This window comes from Schistocerca serialis, chromosome 4 (assembly GCF_023864345.2).
Source record: "Schistocerca serialis cubense isolate TAMUIC-IGC-003099 chromosome 4, iqSchSeri2.2, whole genome shotgun sequence".
Classification (NCBI taxonomy): Eukaryota; Metazoa; Arthropoda; class Insecta; order Orthoptera; family Acrididae; genus Schistocerca; species Schistocerca serialis.
In genome coordinates, this window is record NC_064641.1 from 16793843 (window position 1) to 16810058 (window position 16216).

General features: G+C 46.4%; 2 protein-coding genes and 4 non-coding genes across 7 annotated transcripts in view; 3 read left to right on the forward strand and 3 right to left on the reverse strand.

Moving 5' to 3' along the window:
- The window catches only part of LOC126473440 (solute carrier family 22 member 13-like), a 68371-nt gene extending 56598 nt beyond the window's left edge, over nucleotides 1–11773 (forward strand). The window contains exon 5 of the mRNA XM_050100487.1: nucleotides 10711–11773. Within this exon, the coding sequence (XP_049956444.1) occupies nucleotides 10711–10899 (189 nt within the window). The 3' untranslated portion in view covers nucleotides 10900–11773. The remainder of the gene's footprint in view (nucleotides 1–10710) is intronic.
- The window catches only part of LOC126473439 (solute carrier family 22 member 7-like), a 555641-nt gene that overhangs the window by 164236 nt on the left and 375189 nt on the right, over nucleotides 1–16216 (forward strand). The window lies entirely within an intron of this gene.
- Trnal-caa (transfer RNA leucine (anticodon CAA)) lies at nucleotides 2148–2222 on the reverse strand. The gene has a single exon. It is a non-coding gene; the product is annotated as a tRNA-Leu (tRNA).
- On the reverse strand, nucleotides 6662–6736 carry Trnaa-cgc (transfer RNA alanine (anticodon CGC)). Its single transcript has one exon. It is a non-coding gene; the product is annotated as a tRNA-Ala (tRNA).
- On the reverse strand, nucleotides 8167–8241 carry Trnaa-cgc (transfer RNA alanine (anticodon CGC)). The gene has a single exon. It is a non-coding gene; the product is annotated as a tRNA-Ala (tRNA).
- On the forward strand, nucleotides 9063–9137 carry Trnal-caa (transfer RNA leucine (anticodon CAA)). The gene has a single exon. It is a non-coding gene; the product is annotated as a tRNA-Leu (tRNA).

The following is a 16216-nucleotide window of genomic DNA, read 5'->3' on the forward strand; positions in this document are numbered from 1 at the left end:
TCAAGCGTGGGTATGACTGTAATATGAAGAGGAGAAGGGACGGGGAAAGGTAGAGAGGGAAGCGAGAAGGCGGGTCCGTTATATGGGGTGGTAGAGGTGATCTTGATGATGAAATCCCATACCTAGTGACGGAGCGTAGGGGATGATGCGGGAGCCCGCACCGCTTTACTAGGCAAGGTCCTAGTGGAGGTGGTTTGCCATTGCCTTCCTCCGACCGTGATGGGGATGAATGATGATGATGAAGACGACACAACAACACCCAGTCATCTCGAGGCAGGAAAAATCTCTGACCCCGCCGGAAATCGAACCTCGGGAAACGAGAACGCTACCGCGAGACCACGAGCAGCGGACTGTGGTATAGGTATGCAAGAATAATAGCTGTTGCGACGGATAGACGGATAAATATCGGGGCATATTTCGTTTTCTGAGAGGGAGATGGTCGGAAATTTGGTTGGGAACGGATGTGGGGGGGGGGGGGGGGGGCATGTAGTCGTGAAATACAGGGTGATTCGTATAAATCTGAACTACTTCCTCGGAAAGCTCGTAAATTCGGGGAAGTTGTTTTAATGATCTCAGTAGCGCTGAGAGAACCAGAAGTACTGCCCGTTGGTGCCAAGTTGACTGTCGTTCCTGCCCATGTTGTCCTTTGTCCGGTATAACGCCGCGCTTTCTCGCCTCGTGTTACTTCGTTTGTAGTCTCGTTGGTCACGGTTTGTGGAGTCTGCGAGTGTACAGTTCGGGTCGCGTGACAGTAACGAGCAAATTAGCGATTCGATCGCAGTCTTTAACTGGCAGTAACATGGAGTACACACTTCGAGAGCGAGTTGTTATTGTGGAAACATACTGGAAGACAAACTTGTTGTTTACGACATGACAGACATTCCAGAGAAAATTCTGCATGCGCGATGTTCCAGAAAAGCTAACAATTTTATCATTTGTAAAAAAGCTGTTGACAACCGACGAGCTAAACTGTTGTAGTTGTAAACACAAACCACCACCTAGTGCAGATGCTATTGATAATGTGCAGAGAAGTTCTGTCCAAGGAAATTGTTGCATCGATTGAGCCAGGAGAAAGGCATTTCATATGGCACATGTCAGAGAGCTCCGATGAAATCGGCATTGCGACCACACAGAGTGCACGTGATGCAAGAATGCAAGAAACAGATCATGAGAAAAGAATGCGTTACTGTCGATGGTATCAGGGGTTTCTAATTCAACAGCCTCTCCATAACTTAGTTTACAGATGAGGCATGGTTGCATCTTCCAGGTTACACCAAAACACGAAACAGTAGACGCAGGGCTGGTGTTAACCCCCATATTGTCCACGAAACAGCACTGCATGATGAAAAGGTTGGAGTGTGGTGCACGGTGTCAGCTTCCAGAATTGTTGGCCCCGTTTTCCTTGATACGACTGAAGACTCTACAGTTTACAAGGGCATCTTCAATACATTTGTGGAGCAGCTAGATGATGTCGAAATAAAACAGGTATTTCACAACAATATAGAGCAACATGACACATGAAACTTCCTGGCAGATTAAAACTGTGTGCCCGACCGAGACTCGAACTCGGGACCTTTGCCTTTCGCGGGCAAGTGCTCTACCAACTGAGCTACCGAAGCACGACTCACGTCCGGTACTCACAGCTTTACTTCTGCCAGTACCTCGTCTCCTACCTTCCAAACTTTACAGAAGCTCTCCTGCGAACCTTGCAGAACTAGCACTCCTGAAAGAAAGGATATTGCGGAGACATGGCTTAGCCACAGCCTGGGGGATGTTTCCAGAATGAGATTTTCACTCTGCAGCGGAGTGTGCGCTGATATGAAACTTCAAGGCAGATTAAAACTGTGTGCCCGAAAGAGACTCGAACTCGGGACCTTTGCCTTTCGCTGGCAAGTGCTCTACCAACTGAGCTACCGAAGAACGACTCACGTTCGGTACTCACAGCTTTACTTCTGCCAGTACGTCGTCTCCTACCTTCCAAACTTTACAGAAGCTCTCCTGCGAACCTTGCAGAACTAGCACTCCTGAAAGAAAGGATATTGCGGAGATATGGCTTAGCCACAGCCTGGGGGATGTTTCCAGAATGAGATTTTCACTCTGCAGCGGAGTGTGCGCTGATATGAAACTTCCTGGCAGATTAAAACTGTGTGCCCGACCGAGACTCGAACTCGGGACCTTTGCCTTTTGCGGGCAAGTGCTCTACCAACTGAGCTACCGAAGCACGACTCACGTCCGGTACTCACAGCTTTACTTCTGCCAGTACCTCGTCTCCTACCTTCCAAACTTTACAGAAGCTCTCCTGCGAACCTTGCAGAACTAGCACTCCTGAAAGAAAGGATATTGCGGAGACATGGCTTAGCCACAGCCTGGCGGATGTTTCCAGAATGAGATTTTCACTCTGCAGCGGAGTGTGCGCTGATATGAAACTTCCTGGCAGATTAAAACTGTGTGCCCGACCGAGACTCGAACTCGGGACCTTTGCCTTTCGCGGGCAAGTGCTCTACCAACTGAGCTACCGAAGCACGACTCACGTCCGGTACTCACAGCTTTACTTCTGCCAGTACCTCGTCTCCTACCTTCCAAACTTTACAGAAGCTCTCCTGCGAACCTTGCAGAACTAGCACTCCTGAAAGAAAGGATATTGCAGAGACATGGCTTAGCCACAGCCTGGGGGATGTTTCCAGAATGAGATTTTCACTCTGCAGCGGAGTGTGCGCTGATACGAAACTTCCTGGCAGATTAAAACTGTGTGCCCGACCGAGACTCGAACTCGGGACCTTTGCCTTTCGCGGGCAAGTGCTCTACCAACTGAGCTACCGAAGCACGACTCACGTCCGGTACTCACAGCTTTACTTCTGCCAGTACCTCGTCTCCTACCTTCCAAACTTTACAGAAGCTCTCCTGCGAACCTTGCAGAACTAGCACTCCTGAAAGAAAGGATATTGCGGAGACATGGCTTAGCCACAGCCTGGGGGATGTTTCCAGAATGAGATTTTCACTCTGCAGCGGAGTGTGCGCTGATATGAAACTTCCTGGCAGATTAAAACTGTGTGCCCGACCGAGACTCGAACTCGGGACCTTTGCCTTTCGCGGGCAAGTGCTCTACCAACTGAGCTACCGAAGCACGACTCACGTCCGGTACTCACACCTTTACTTCTGCCAGTACCTCGTCTCCTACCTTCCAAACTTTACAGAAGCTCTCCTGCGAACCTTGCAGAACTAGCACTCCTGAAAGAAAGGATATTGCGGAGACATGGCTTAGCCACAGCCTGGGGGATGTTTCCCGAATGAGATTTTCACTCTGCAGCGGAGTGTGCGCTGATATGAAACTTCCTGGCAGATTAAAACTGTGTGCCCGACCGAGACTCGAACTCGGGACCTTTGCCTTTCGCGGGCAAGTGCTCTACCAACTGAGCTACCGAAGCACGACTCACGTCCGGTACTCACAGCTTTACTTCTGCCAGTACCTCGTCTCCTACCTTCCAAACTTTACAGAAGCTCTCCTGCGAACCTTGCAGAACTAGCACTCCTGAAAGAAAGGATATTGCGGAGACATGGCTTAGCCACAGCCTGGGGGATGTTTCCCGAATGAGATTTTCACTCTGCAGCGGAGTGTGCGCTGATATGAAACTTCCTGGCAGATTAAAACTGTGTGCCCGACCGAGACTCGAACTCGGGACCTTTGCCTTTCGCGGGCAAGTGCTCTACCAACTGAGCTACCGAAGCACGACTCACGTTCGGTACTCACAGCTTTACTTCTGCCAGTACCTCGTCTCCTACCTTCCAAACTTTACAGAAGCTCTCCTGCGAACCTTGCAGAACTAGCACTCCTGAAAGAAAGGATATTGCGGAGACATGGCTTAGCCACAGCCTAGGGGATGTTTCCAGAATGAGATTTTCACTCTGCAGCGGAGTGTGCGCTGATATGAAACTTCCTGGCAGATTAAAACTGTGTGCCCGACCGAGACTCGAACTCGGGACATTTGCCTTTCGCGGGCAAGTGCTCTACCAACTGAGCTACCGAAGCACGACTCACGTCCGGTACTCACAGCTTTACTTCTGCCAGTACCTCGTCTCCTACCTTCCAAACTTTACAGAAGCTCTCCTGCGAACCTTGCAGAACTAGCACTCCTGAAAGAAAGGATACTGCGGAGACATGGCTTAGCCACAGCCTGGGGGATGTTTCCAGAATGAGATTTTCACTCTGCAGCGGAGTGTGCGCTGATATGAAACTTCCTGGCAGATTAAAACTGTGTGCCCGACCGAGACTCGATCTCGGGACCTTTGCCTTTCGCGGGCAAGTGCTCTACCAACTGAGCTACCGAAGCACGACTCACGTCCGGTACTCACAGCTTTACTTCTGCCAGTACCTCGTCTCCTACCTTCCAAACTTTACAGAAGCTCTCCTGCGAACCTTGCAGAACTAGCACTCCTGAAAGAAAGGATATTGCGGAGACATGGCTTAGCCACAGCCTGGGGGATGTTTCCAGAATGAGATTTTCACTCTGCAGCGGAGTGTGCGCTGATATGAAACTTCCTGGCAGATTAAAACTGTGTGCCCGACCGAGACTCGAACTCGGGACCTTTGCCTTTCGCGGGCAAGTGCTCTACCAACTGAGCTGCCGAAGCACGACTCACGTCCGGTACTCACAGCTTTACTTCTGCCAGTACCTCGTCTCCTGCCTTCCAAACTTTACAGAAGCTCTCCTGCGAACCTTGCAGAACTAGCACTCCTGAAAGAAAGGATATTGCGAAGACATGGCTTAGCCACAGCCTGGGGGATATTTCCAGAATGAGAATTTCACTCTGCAGCGGAGTGTGCGCTGATATGAAACTTCAAGGCAGATTAAAACTGTGTGCCCGACCGAGACTCGAACTCGGGACCTTTGCCTTTCGCGGGCAAGTGCTCTACCAACTGAGCTACCGATGCACGACTCACGTCCGGTACTCACAGCTTTACTTCTGCCAGTACCTCGTCTCCTACCTTCCAAACTTTACAGAAGCTCTCCTGCGAACCTTGCAGAACTAGCACTCCTGAAAGAAAGGATATTGCGGAGACATGGCTTAGCCACAGCCTGGGGGATGTTTCCAGAATGAGATTTTCACTTTGCAGCGGAGTGTGCGCTGATATGAAACTTCCTGGCAGATTAAAACTGTGTGCCCGACCGAGACTCGAACTCGGGACCTTTGCCTTTCGCGGGCAAGTGCTCTACCAACCGAGCTACCAATGCAGGATTCACGTCCGGTACTCACAGCTTTACTTCTGCCAGTACCTCGTCTCCTACCTTCCAAACTTTACAGAAGCTCTCCTGCGAACCTTGCAGAACTAGCACTGCTGAAAGAAAGGATATTGCGGAGACATGGCTTAGCCACAGCCTGGGGGATGTTTCCAGAATGAGATTTTCACTCTGCAGCGGAGTGTGCGCTGATATGAAACTTCCTGGCAGATTAAAACTGTGTGCCCGACCGAGACTCGAACTCGGGACCTTTGCCTTTCGCGGGCAAGTGTTTTACCAACTGAGCTACCGAAGCACGACTCACGTCCGGTACTCACAGCTTTACTTCTGCCAGTACCTCGTCTCCTACCTTCCAAACTTTACAGAAGCTCTCCTGCGAACCTTGCAGAACTAGCACTCCTGAAAGAAAGGATATTGCAGAGACATGGCTTAGCCACAGCCTGGGGGATGTTTCCAGAATGAGATTTTCACTCTGCAGCGGAGTGTGCGCTGATATGAAACTTCCTGGCAGATTAAAACTGTGTGCCCGACCGAGACTCGAACTCGGGACCTTTGCCTTTCGCGGGCAAGTGCTCTACCAACTGAGCTACCGAAGCACGACTCACGTCCGGTACTCACAGCTGTACTTCTGCCAGTACCTCGCTCCTACCTTCCATACTTTACAGAAGCTCTCCTGCGAACCTTGCAGAACTAGCACTCCTGAAAGAAAGGATATTGCGGAGACATGGCTTAGCCACAGCCTGGCGGATGTTTCCAGAATGAGATTTTCACTCTGCAGCGGAGTGTGCGCTGATATGAAACTTCCTGGCAGATTAAAACTGTGTGCCCGACCGAGACTCGAACTCGGGACCTTTGCCTTTCGCGGGCAAGTGCTCTACCAACTGAGCTACCGAAGCACGACTCACGTCCGGTACTCACAGCTTTACTTCTGCCAGTACCTCGTCTGCTACCTTCCAAACTTTACAGAAGCTCTCCTGCGAACCTTGCAGAACTAGCACTCCTGAAAGAAAGGATATTGCAGAGACATGGCTTAGCCACAGCCTGGGGGATGTTTCCAGAATGAGATTTTCACTCTGCAGCGGAGTGTGCGCTGATACGAAACTTCCTGGCAGATTAAAACTGTGTGCCCGACCGAGACTCGAACTCGGGACCTTTGCCTTTCGCGGGCAAGTGCTCTACCAACTGAGCTACCGAAGCACGACTCACGTCCGGTACTCACAGCTTTACTTCTGCCAGTACCTCGTCTCCTACCTTCCAAACTTTACAGAAGCTCTCCTGCGAACCTTGCAGAACTAGCACTCCTGAAAGAAAGGATATTGCGGAGACATGGCTTAGCCACAGCCTGGGGGATGTTTCCAGAATGAGATTTTCACTCTGCAGCGGAGTGTGCGCTGATATGAAACTTCCTGGCAGATTACAACTGTGTGCCCGACCGAGACTCGAACTCGGGACCTTTGCCTTGCGCGGGCAAGTGCTCTACCAACTGAGCTACCGAAGCACGACTCACGTCCGGTACTCACAGCTTTACTTCTGCCAGTACCTCGTCTCCTACCTTCCAAACTTTACAGAAGCTCTCCTGCGAACCTTGCAGAACTAGCACTCCTGAAAGAAAGGATACTGCGGAGACATGGCTTAGCCACAGCCTGGGGGATGTTTCCAGAATGAGATTTTCACTCTGCAGCGGAGTGTGCGCTGATATGAAACTTCCTGGCAGATTAAAACTGTGTGCCCGACCGAGACTCGATCTCGGGACCTTTGCCTTTCGCGGGCAAGTGCTCTACCAACTGAGCTACCGAAGCACGACTCACGTCCGGTACTCACAGCTTTACTTCTGCCAGTACCTCGTCTCCTACCTTCCAAACTTTACAGAAGCTCTCCTGCGAACCTTGCAGAACTAGCACTCCTGAAAGAAAGGATATTGCGGAGACATGGCTTAGCCACAGCCTGGGGGATGTTTCCAGAATGAGATTTTCACTCTGCAGCGGAGTGTGCGCTGATATGAAACTTCCTGGCAGATTAAAACTGTGTGCCCGACCGAGACTCGAACTCGGGACCTTTGCCTTTCGCGGGCAAGTGCTCTACCAACTGAGCTACCGAAGCACGACTCACGTCCGGTACTCACAGCTTTACTTCTGCCAGTACCTCGTCTCCTGCCTTCCAAACTTTACAGAAGCTCTCCTGCGAACCTTGCAGAACTAGCACTCCTGAAAGAAAGGATATTGCGGAGACATGGCTTAGCCACAGCCTGGGGGATATTTCCAGAATGAGAATTTCACTCTGCAGCGGAGTGTGCGCTGATATGAAACTTCAAGGCAGATTAAAACTGTGTGCCCGACCGAGACTCGAACTCGGGACCTTTGCCTTTCGCGGGCAAGTGCTCTACCAACTGAGCTACCGATGCACGACTCACGTCCGGTACTCACAGCTTTACTTCTGCCAGTACCTCGTCTCCTGCCTTCCAAACTTTACAGAAGCTCTCCTGCGAACCTTGCAGAACTAGCACTCCTGAAAGAAAGGATATTGCGGAGACATGGCTTAGCCACAGCCTGGGGGATGTTTCCAGAATGAGATTTTCACTCTGCAGCGGAGTGTGCGCTGATATGAAACTTCCTGGCAGATTAAAACTGTGTGCCCGACCGAGACTCGAACTCGGGACCTTTGCCTTTCGCGGGCAAGTGCTCTACCAACCGAGCTACCGATGCACGATTCACGTCCGGTACTCACAGCTTTACTTCTGCCAGTACCTCGTCTCCTACCTTCCAAACTTTACAGAAGCTCTCCTGCGAACCTTGCAGAACTAGCACTCCTGAAAGAAAGGATATTGCGGAGACATGGCTTAGCCACAGCCTGGGGGATGTTTCCAGAATGAGATTTTCACTCTGCAGCGGAGTGTGCGCTGATATGAAACTTCCTGGCAGATTAAAACTGTGTGCCCGACCGAGACTCGAACTCGGGACCTTTGCCTTGCGCGGGCAAGTGCTCTACCAACTGAGCTACCGAAGCACGACTCACGTCCGGTACTCACAGCTTTACTTCTGCCAGTACCTCGTCTCCTACCTTCCAAACTTTACAGAAGCTCTCCTGCGAACCTTGCAGAACTAGCACTCCTGAAAGAAAGGATATTGCGGAGACATGGCTTAGCCACAGCCTGGGGGATGTTTCCAGAATGAGATTTTCACTCTGCAGCGGAGTGTGCGCTGATATGAAACTTCCTGGCAGATTAAAACTGTGTGCCCGACCGAGACTCGAACTCGGGACCTTTGCCTTTCGCGGGCGAGTTCGAGTCTCGGTAGGGCACACAGTTTTAATCTGCCAGGAAGTTTCATATCAGCGCACACTCCGCTGCAGAGTGAAAATCTCATTCTGGAAACATCCCCTAGGCTGTGGCTAAGCCATGTCTCCGCAATATCCTTTCTTTCAGGAGTGCTAGTTCTGCAAGGTTCGCAGGAGAGCTTCTGTAAAGTTTGGAAGGTAGGAGACGAGGTACTGGCAGAAGTAAAGCTGTGAGGACCGGACGTGAGTCGTGCTTCAGTAGCTCAGTTGGTAGAGCACTTGCCCGCGAAAGGCAAAGGTCCCGAGTTCGAGCCTCGGTCGGGCACACAGTTTTAATCTGCCAGGAAGTTTCATATCAGCGCACACTCCGCTGCAGAGTGAAAATCTCATTCTGGAAACATCCCCCAGGCTGTGGCTAAGCCATGTCTCTGCAATATCCTTTCTTTCAGGAGTGCTAGTTCTGCAAGGTTCGCAGGAGAGCTTCTTTAAAGTTTGGAAGGTAGGAGACGAGGTACTGGCAGAAGTAAAGCTGTGAGTACCGGACGTGAGTCGTGCTTCGGTAGCTCAGTTGGTAGAGCACTTGCCCGCAAAAGGCAAAGGTCCCGAGTTCGAGTCTCGGTCGGGCACACAGTTTTAATCTGCGAGGAAGTTTCATATCAGCGCACACTCCGCTGCAGAGTGAGAATCTCATTCTGGAAACATCCCCCAGGCTGTGGCTAAGCCATGTCTCCGCAATATCCTTTCTTTCAGGAGTGCTAGTTCTGCAAGGTTCGCAGGAGAGCTTCTGTAAAGTTTGGAAGGTAGGAGACGAGGTACTGGCAGAAGTAAAGCTGTGAGTACCGGACGTGAGTCGTGCTTCGGTAGCTCAGTTGGTAGAGCACTTGCCCGCGAAAGGCAAAGGTCCCGAGTTCGAGTCTCGGTCGGGCACACAGTTTTAATCTGCCAGGAAGTTTCATATCAGCGCACACTCCGCTGCAGAGTGAAAATCTCATTCTGGAAACATCCCCCAGGCTGTGGCTAAGCCATGTCTCCGCAATATCCTTTCTTTCAGGAGTGCTAGTTCTGCAAGGTTCGCAGGAGAGCTTCTGTAAAGTTTGGAAGGTAGGAGACGAGGTACTGGCAGAAGTAAAGCTGTGAGTACCGGACGTGAGTCGTGCTTCGGTAGCTCAGTTGGTAGAGCACTTGCCCGCGAAAGGCAAAGGTCCCGAGTTCGAGTCTCGGTCGGGCACACAGTTTTAATCTGCCAGGAAGTTTCATATCAGCGCACACTCCGCTGCAGAGTGAAAATCTCATTCTGGAAACATGACACATGTCTAGCGCTTCCATGCAACTTGTAATATGTGTCTATGGTGATCGATGATCTCAAAAAAATTGTGCCCCTCTCCGATCACCTGACCAACACCCCCTCCTTCCCCCCCCCCACCCCCTCGTCAGGCTCCCGAGATATTTTCGTGTGGGGATATCTTAAAGGCGGAATTTACAAAAACAGACCACGGACAACTGCAGAAGTTCGTGAGGCTATTAGTCACGAAATAAACAACACTGGTGAGGATACACGTCGCAGAATGCTGCGGAATATGGTGAAACGTATATACTTGTACATCGATGTTGGTGAAGGGCACTTCCAGCATTTGCTGTGAGAAACTTGTATGTCTGCATGTATGTATGTAATCTCCAAGTTGTATATTGTCTCTCAAAATTGAAAATGTGTCCCATTATAGGTTCAAATGTTATGACTCAATAAAGCAGTTTGCAAATTAGAGACGAGATAATATGAATGTTGAAGTTGAGTTTTCAGATAGTGTTGGATGTGCTTAGGTGCTCATTGTGTAGCAGGAGAGGTGGGAATTTGATAAGGGTGGTAAAGGGTACAATGAGGGAAACTAAGTAGATGTTGAAAGGGAGAACAGAGTGCATGACGGTCACCGATTTAGAGGGAGTAATAGAACGTTGGTGGAGAATACATCAGTGCAACACTGCCATAGCAGACTATAGGTCAGATCATGGTGCATGACGAGGATAGTGTGGGGGTGCAGTCCCCTTTTCGCCCAGTTAATAGGGTTTGTAATCTCATTCTGGTACGTGCTTTCTGTTGGATGGTTGTCAAGGGAGTTTTAGAGTCGTATTAATTCACGTGGAAACGTATCTGTGGTTCGTGTCTCTCATTCTCACTACTTACAAGTATGTTTTCCTTTCGCAGAATGACAAGCGACTTCCCTTCGCCATCCTCTGTGCCCTCGAGCTGATGGTAGCATTTTCTGTGTCGTTCCTACCAGAATCTGCAATGCAGCGATTGCCAGAGACGTTAAGGGATGGTGCCGTCTTTGGCAGAGGGCAACCTTACTGGAGCTGGAAACCAAAACCACCTCTTCAGTACGCCACAGGATAAAGGAGTTCCAGAACTTCCTTATAGTGTAGTTCTACACTGGTCATAGAGTAGCAGCTGACATGTTAATGCGACGCTAGCAGCCTACGACTTCTGTTTGCTGCCGTCTTGCATGACTTGCTCGGCCTGCTATGAGTGGTTAACAGTGCAGGTCGAACTTTATTTCAAATCTGTAAACAGTAGCACGAAAACTAAGGCTGGCCAGGATTAGATTATAAATTTACTCTCTGGTGCAACTAGCGACTCCTGAGAATCAATTTTTACAAGACACAGGCAATAATTACTGGACGAACTACTTGCAGGATCCATCTCCACGTCCATCTCCATGGTTTCTGTCTAACCATTCATGACCGCCCTATCCAATAAACGCTATACCAAACTAAACTAACATAGAAACCGCACCCACTGGCTGGCCAAAGAAAACAAAATATCACAATAGACTAAAACTACACGCTGCACAACTAACAGCCTTAATCTGAGGACTAATCCTGTTTTTCCAACGTCACCTGGATTTATACCCCCTTACACCCACACCTTTAATTTTAACACTCCCCCAAAAATGATACTACGCAACTCTCCTCGCTCTCTGTATCCACCTACTACCTCCTCCCCCTCTCCCCCACCTGTTACACCTACAAGCGCTCCACATCCAATTCCAAAAAATATTTAATCGCCTCTCACAACCTGGCCTCGAAATCCCATCCAGAGATCTACCCATCCTTCTATCTTTAACAGAAGTCTCTTCTTGCTTCCATGTGTGTGTGTTACAGTTCGCAAACCCAAACCACTTTTCTGGGTCCTCCTCCTCAACTCTTCACTCCACATTCTTTCGAAAACGCATTTAAGCAGGTGAAATGTTAAACAGAATTATTATTGAGAGTGGTGTAATTATATATGGATATAAACGCCACCTACTCTTTGCATACATTTAGTTAAATCAAGACCGCCATTTAAAGGGCTTTTTTAAATTTTTAAAATTAAAAAACAGCAAATATCAGTATTTAAATTACAATCTGAAATATACGGTAGCTTGTTTTAATAATTTTAAAAAGACGAAAATTTTTTGTGTTTTTAAAGTTTTGTAAAGTGTTTATACGTTTTTTGACTGCTGTTCCTCAGCAGCACCAATGTAAAATATAGATCTAGTTCTCTAATTTCGTCAATGTTTTTAATAAACATAGTAATCTTCTCATTATTTTTATCTTCACATTCTTACACATTTTTACAAATTCTTGATGTTGTGGTTGATATAAGCTTTAAGTGAGTTCTCTTATTCCAGTTCAACCATCCTGAAGCTAGAATATAAATATCAATCATTAATGTTGTTTTTCCTCAGCTTTGTAGCTATTACAGCATATGGAATAGAATTAGGTAAAAGCCTTCCACGCATATTTTCTGGTTTCACTCTGGAATTCTTATTTTTGGTTTGCAACCTGTTTCGGTATAATTAAATAAAATTTTATTAACATTACATGAGTCACTATTTCAGTGGAGTGGTAAGTCATCTGTTCTCAAAAAAGATTGACTGTACTTGCGTGAGAAAAATTAAATAATTTGCTGTAGTTGGGTTTTATACATTTCTAACTCCATATACTGCACAAAAATAATAAATTGTATTACGATGGAGAAACGATAGAAATTCCTGTTTTCCAATGTAGTTTGGAAACATTTATTCATTCAACAAAGCCAAATAATCACATTAAATCATGTGAAATTTTAAATAGATTTATTATTGAGGGTGACATAATTATATATGGATATAAACTTTAGTATTAGAAGTGTGTTTGGATTCAGTAATCAAATTATTGAAAAACTGTTACTAATGATGTTCCTAAATTTATTCTGTTCGAATTCATCAGTATGAATTTTAATCTAGCTGATGGAATGTTTGTGGAGCATACTGATCATTTTCATTGAGAAACTAGGCTTATTGCTTCATTCAAGTCCAATGCTGAATTTGGTGGACCAACAGCTCATGAACCACATTATGCTGTATATATTCCACTTTTTAATATTATACAGGAATTAGATCTAACTGTCACTGAAGAAAATTGTGATTTGATTGACTTCAATGGTGCCTCTGTAACAGTTATTTTAGAAATGGTCTAACAAATTTTTATCTTTAATCAATAGTTAACAAAACAGAGAGCCATCAGTTCTATTCATTGCCTGAGAATGGGAAATCAAAAAAGAATCTAAATATGCTTAACAGAGACACAAATATTAACATAAATATAGAAGACAAATGGCTTCATCCTGATAAAACTCAGTTGTACATGAGCTTTAATATTATTGGAGCTGATGATACAGGTTATACAGGGTGTTATAAAAAGGTACAGCCAAACTTTCAGGAAACATTCCTCACACACAAAGAAAGAAAATATGTTATGTGGACATGTGTCCGGAAACGCTTACTTTACATGTTAGAGCTCATTTTTTTACTTCTCTTCAAATCACATTATTCATGGAATGGAAACACACAGCAACAGAATGTACCAGCGTGACTTCAAACACTTTGTTGGAGGAAATGTTCAAAATGTCCTCCATTAACGAGGATACATGCATCCCCCCTCCGTCCCATGGAATCCCTGATGCACTGATGCAGCCCTGGAGAATGGCGTAATGTACCACAGCCGTCCACAATACTAGCATGAAGAGTCTCTACATTTGGTACCGGGGTTGTGTAGACAAGAGCTTTCAAATGCCCCCATAAATGAAAGTCAAGAGGGTTGAGGTCAGGAGAGCGTGGAGGCCACGGAATTGGTCCGCCTCTACCAATCCATTGGTCACCGTATCTGTTGTTGAGAAGCGTATGAACACTTCGACTGAAATGTGCAGGAGCTCCATCTTGCATGAACCACATGTTGTGCCGTACTTGTAAAGGCACATGTTCTAGCAGTACAGGTATCAGAGTATCCCGTATGAAATCATCATAACGTGCTCCATTGAGCATAGGTGGAAGAACATGGGGCCCAATCAAGACATCACCAACAATACCTGCCCAAACGTTCACAGAAAATCTCTTTTGGTGACGTGATTGCACAATTGCGTGCAGATTCTCGTCAGTCCACACATTTTGATTGTGAAAATTTACAATTTGATCACGTTGGAATGAATCCTCATCCTGCCCGCATCTCGTGGTCGTGCGGTAGCGTTCTCGCTTCCCACGCCCGGGTTCCCGGGTTCGATTCCCGGCGGGGTCAGGGATTTTCTCTGCCTCGTGATGGCTGGGTCTTGTGTGCTGTCCTTAGGTTAGTTAGGTTTAAGTAGTTCTAAGTTCTAGGGGACTTATGACCACAGCAGTTGAGTCCCATAGTGCTCAGAGCCATTTGAACCATTTTTGAATCCTCATCCGTAAAGAGAACATTTGCACTGAAATGAGGATTGACACATTGTTGGATGAACCATTCGCAGAAGTGTACCCATGGGGGCCAATCAGCTACCGATAGTGCCTGCACACGCTGTACATGGTACGGAAACAACTGGTTCTCCCGTAGCACTCTCCATACAGTGACATGGTCAACGTTACCTTGTACAGCAGCAACTTCTCTGACGCTGACATTGGGGTTATCGTCAACTGCACGAAGAATTGCCTCGTCCATTGCAGGTGTCCTCGTCGTTCTAGGTCTTCCCCAGTCGCGAGTCATAGGCTGGAACGTTCCGTGCTCCCTAAGACGCCGATCAATTGCTTCAAACGTCTTCCTGTCGGGACACCTTCGTTCTGGAAATCTGTCTCAATACAAACGTACCACGCCACGGCTATTGCCCCGTGCTAATCCATACATCAAAAGGGCATCTGCGAACTCCGCATTTGTAAACATTGCACTGACTGCAAAACCACGTTCGTGATTAGCACTAACCTGTTGATGCTACGTACTGATTTGCTTGACGCTAGTACTGTAGAGCAATGAGTCGCATGTCAACACAAGCACCGAAGTCAACATTACCTTCCCTCAATTGGGCCAACTGGCGGTGAATCGAGGAAGTACAGTACATACTGATGAAACTAAAATGAGCTATAACATGGAAATTAAGCGTTTCCAGACACATGTCCACATAACATCTTTTCTTTATTTGTGTGTGAGGAATGTTTCCTGAACGTTTGGCCGTACCTTTTTGTAATACCCTGTAGAACTTATGATGAAAACTCTAATACAAAATCAGTTGTTAATTATGTGTTAGAGCTATTTGATTTTACAACCATAAAGAAAGCAAATAATGTTATGTCTAGAACAGAGCTTTCTTTTTTTTAATCATCAGCTTTGTTGTGCTTGACTTCATATCTCAGTAGTAAAATAAGTGTGGAAGAACACGTATTTCATAATGATACAGTAAAGACTATGAGAGATGAAGTGTTCTATCCACTGAATATGCTTGGCTGTTTCTGTAGGCACTACAAAGAAATTTTTTTGGAGGGGGATCTTACTGTAATTTTTACTTGTAGTTCCAGTGCTGGAGATGCTCTTCTTAGATGGACTGACTACAATAATGCCAGAGTTGAATTACAGATACACTTGCAAAAGAAGGTGAAAGTGTAGAGCTATCGAAATGCGTGTACCTATTCTTAAATTTAACTGTATTATGAGCTTGAACAATGAGAAACTATACTGAAAAATCCTCAAATTCCAATATTTTTCTATGAATTACAAACTGTACAAGTTGGTAGTTTAGGTAACAAGCAAAATTTCGAGTTATGTATCACAAATTACTAAAATTCAGTAGAGTTTGATCTGCCATATTTAGTTTTTTTTGTGTTTCAAACTAATCGTAACAACAATTGGCCAGTTTATTTGTCACTAAACCATCATATTTAACTTCAGAACATTTGTATTAAAAATAGAAGGAATGAAATATTGCCTCAAGAAATGTGGAATTTCGATCCACAAAAACAGTGATATGAAGACATGTGATGCATTCCTTCGCTTTAAGCGAGTTACACAGTCGAAGAGCTATGTTAGTATAGGTCCAATTATTTTTGTAACGAACTATCCTATCTACATGATTAATATGACTCACATATAGAATATTGTTACTGCTCAGAGGTCTATTGTGAGACGATGTGCCACATTCATACATCGAAAGAAGCAGCTCACATTTGATGCACCACACAGAATATTAACTGAGAATTTTTAAACTGAATATCTAATGATTTCCAATTTTATTTATTATTGTTTTTCTGGATATCTCTTTTATGAAGATTATGATAGAATTTTGAAATTTGAAAATCGGTTATCATTTGGCTGAGAAATTAACGAAAATTGATCTAGTCTGCAGACCAGCTGGCAGGAAATGTTGCGTAGCTCCTGTGTCTAGTGTGGTT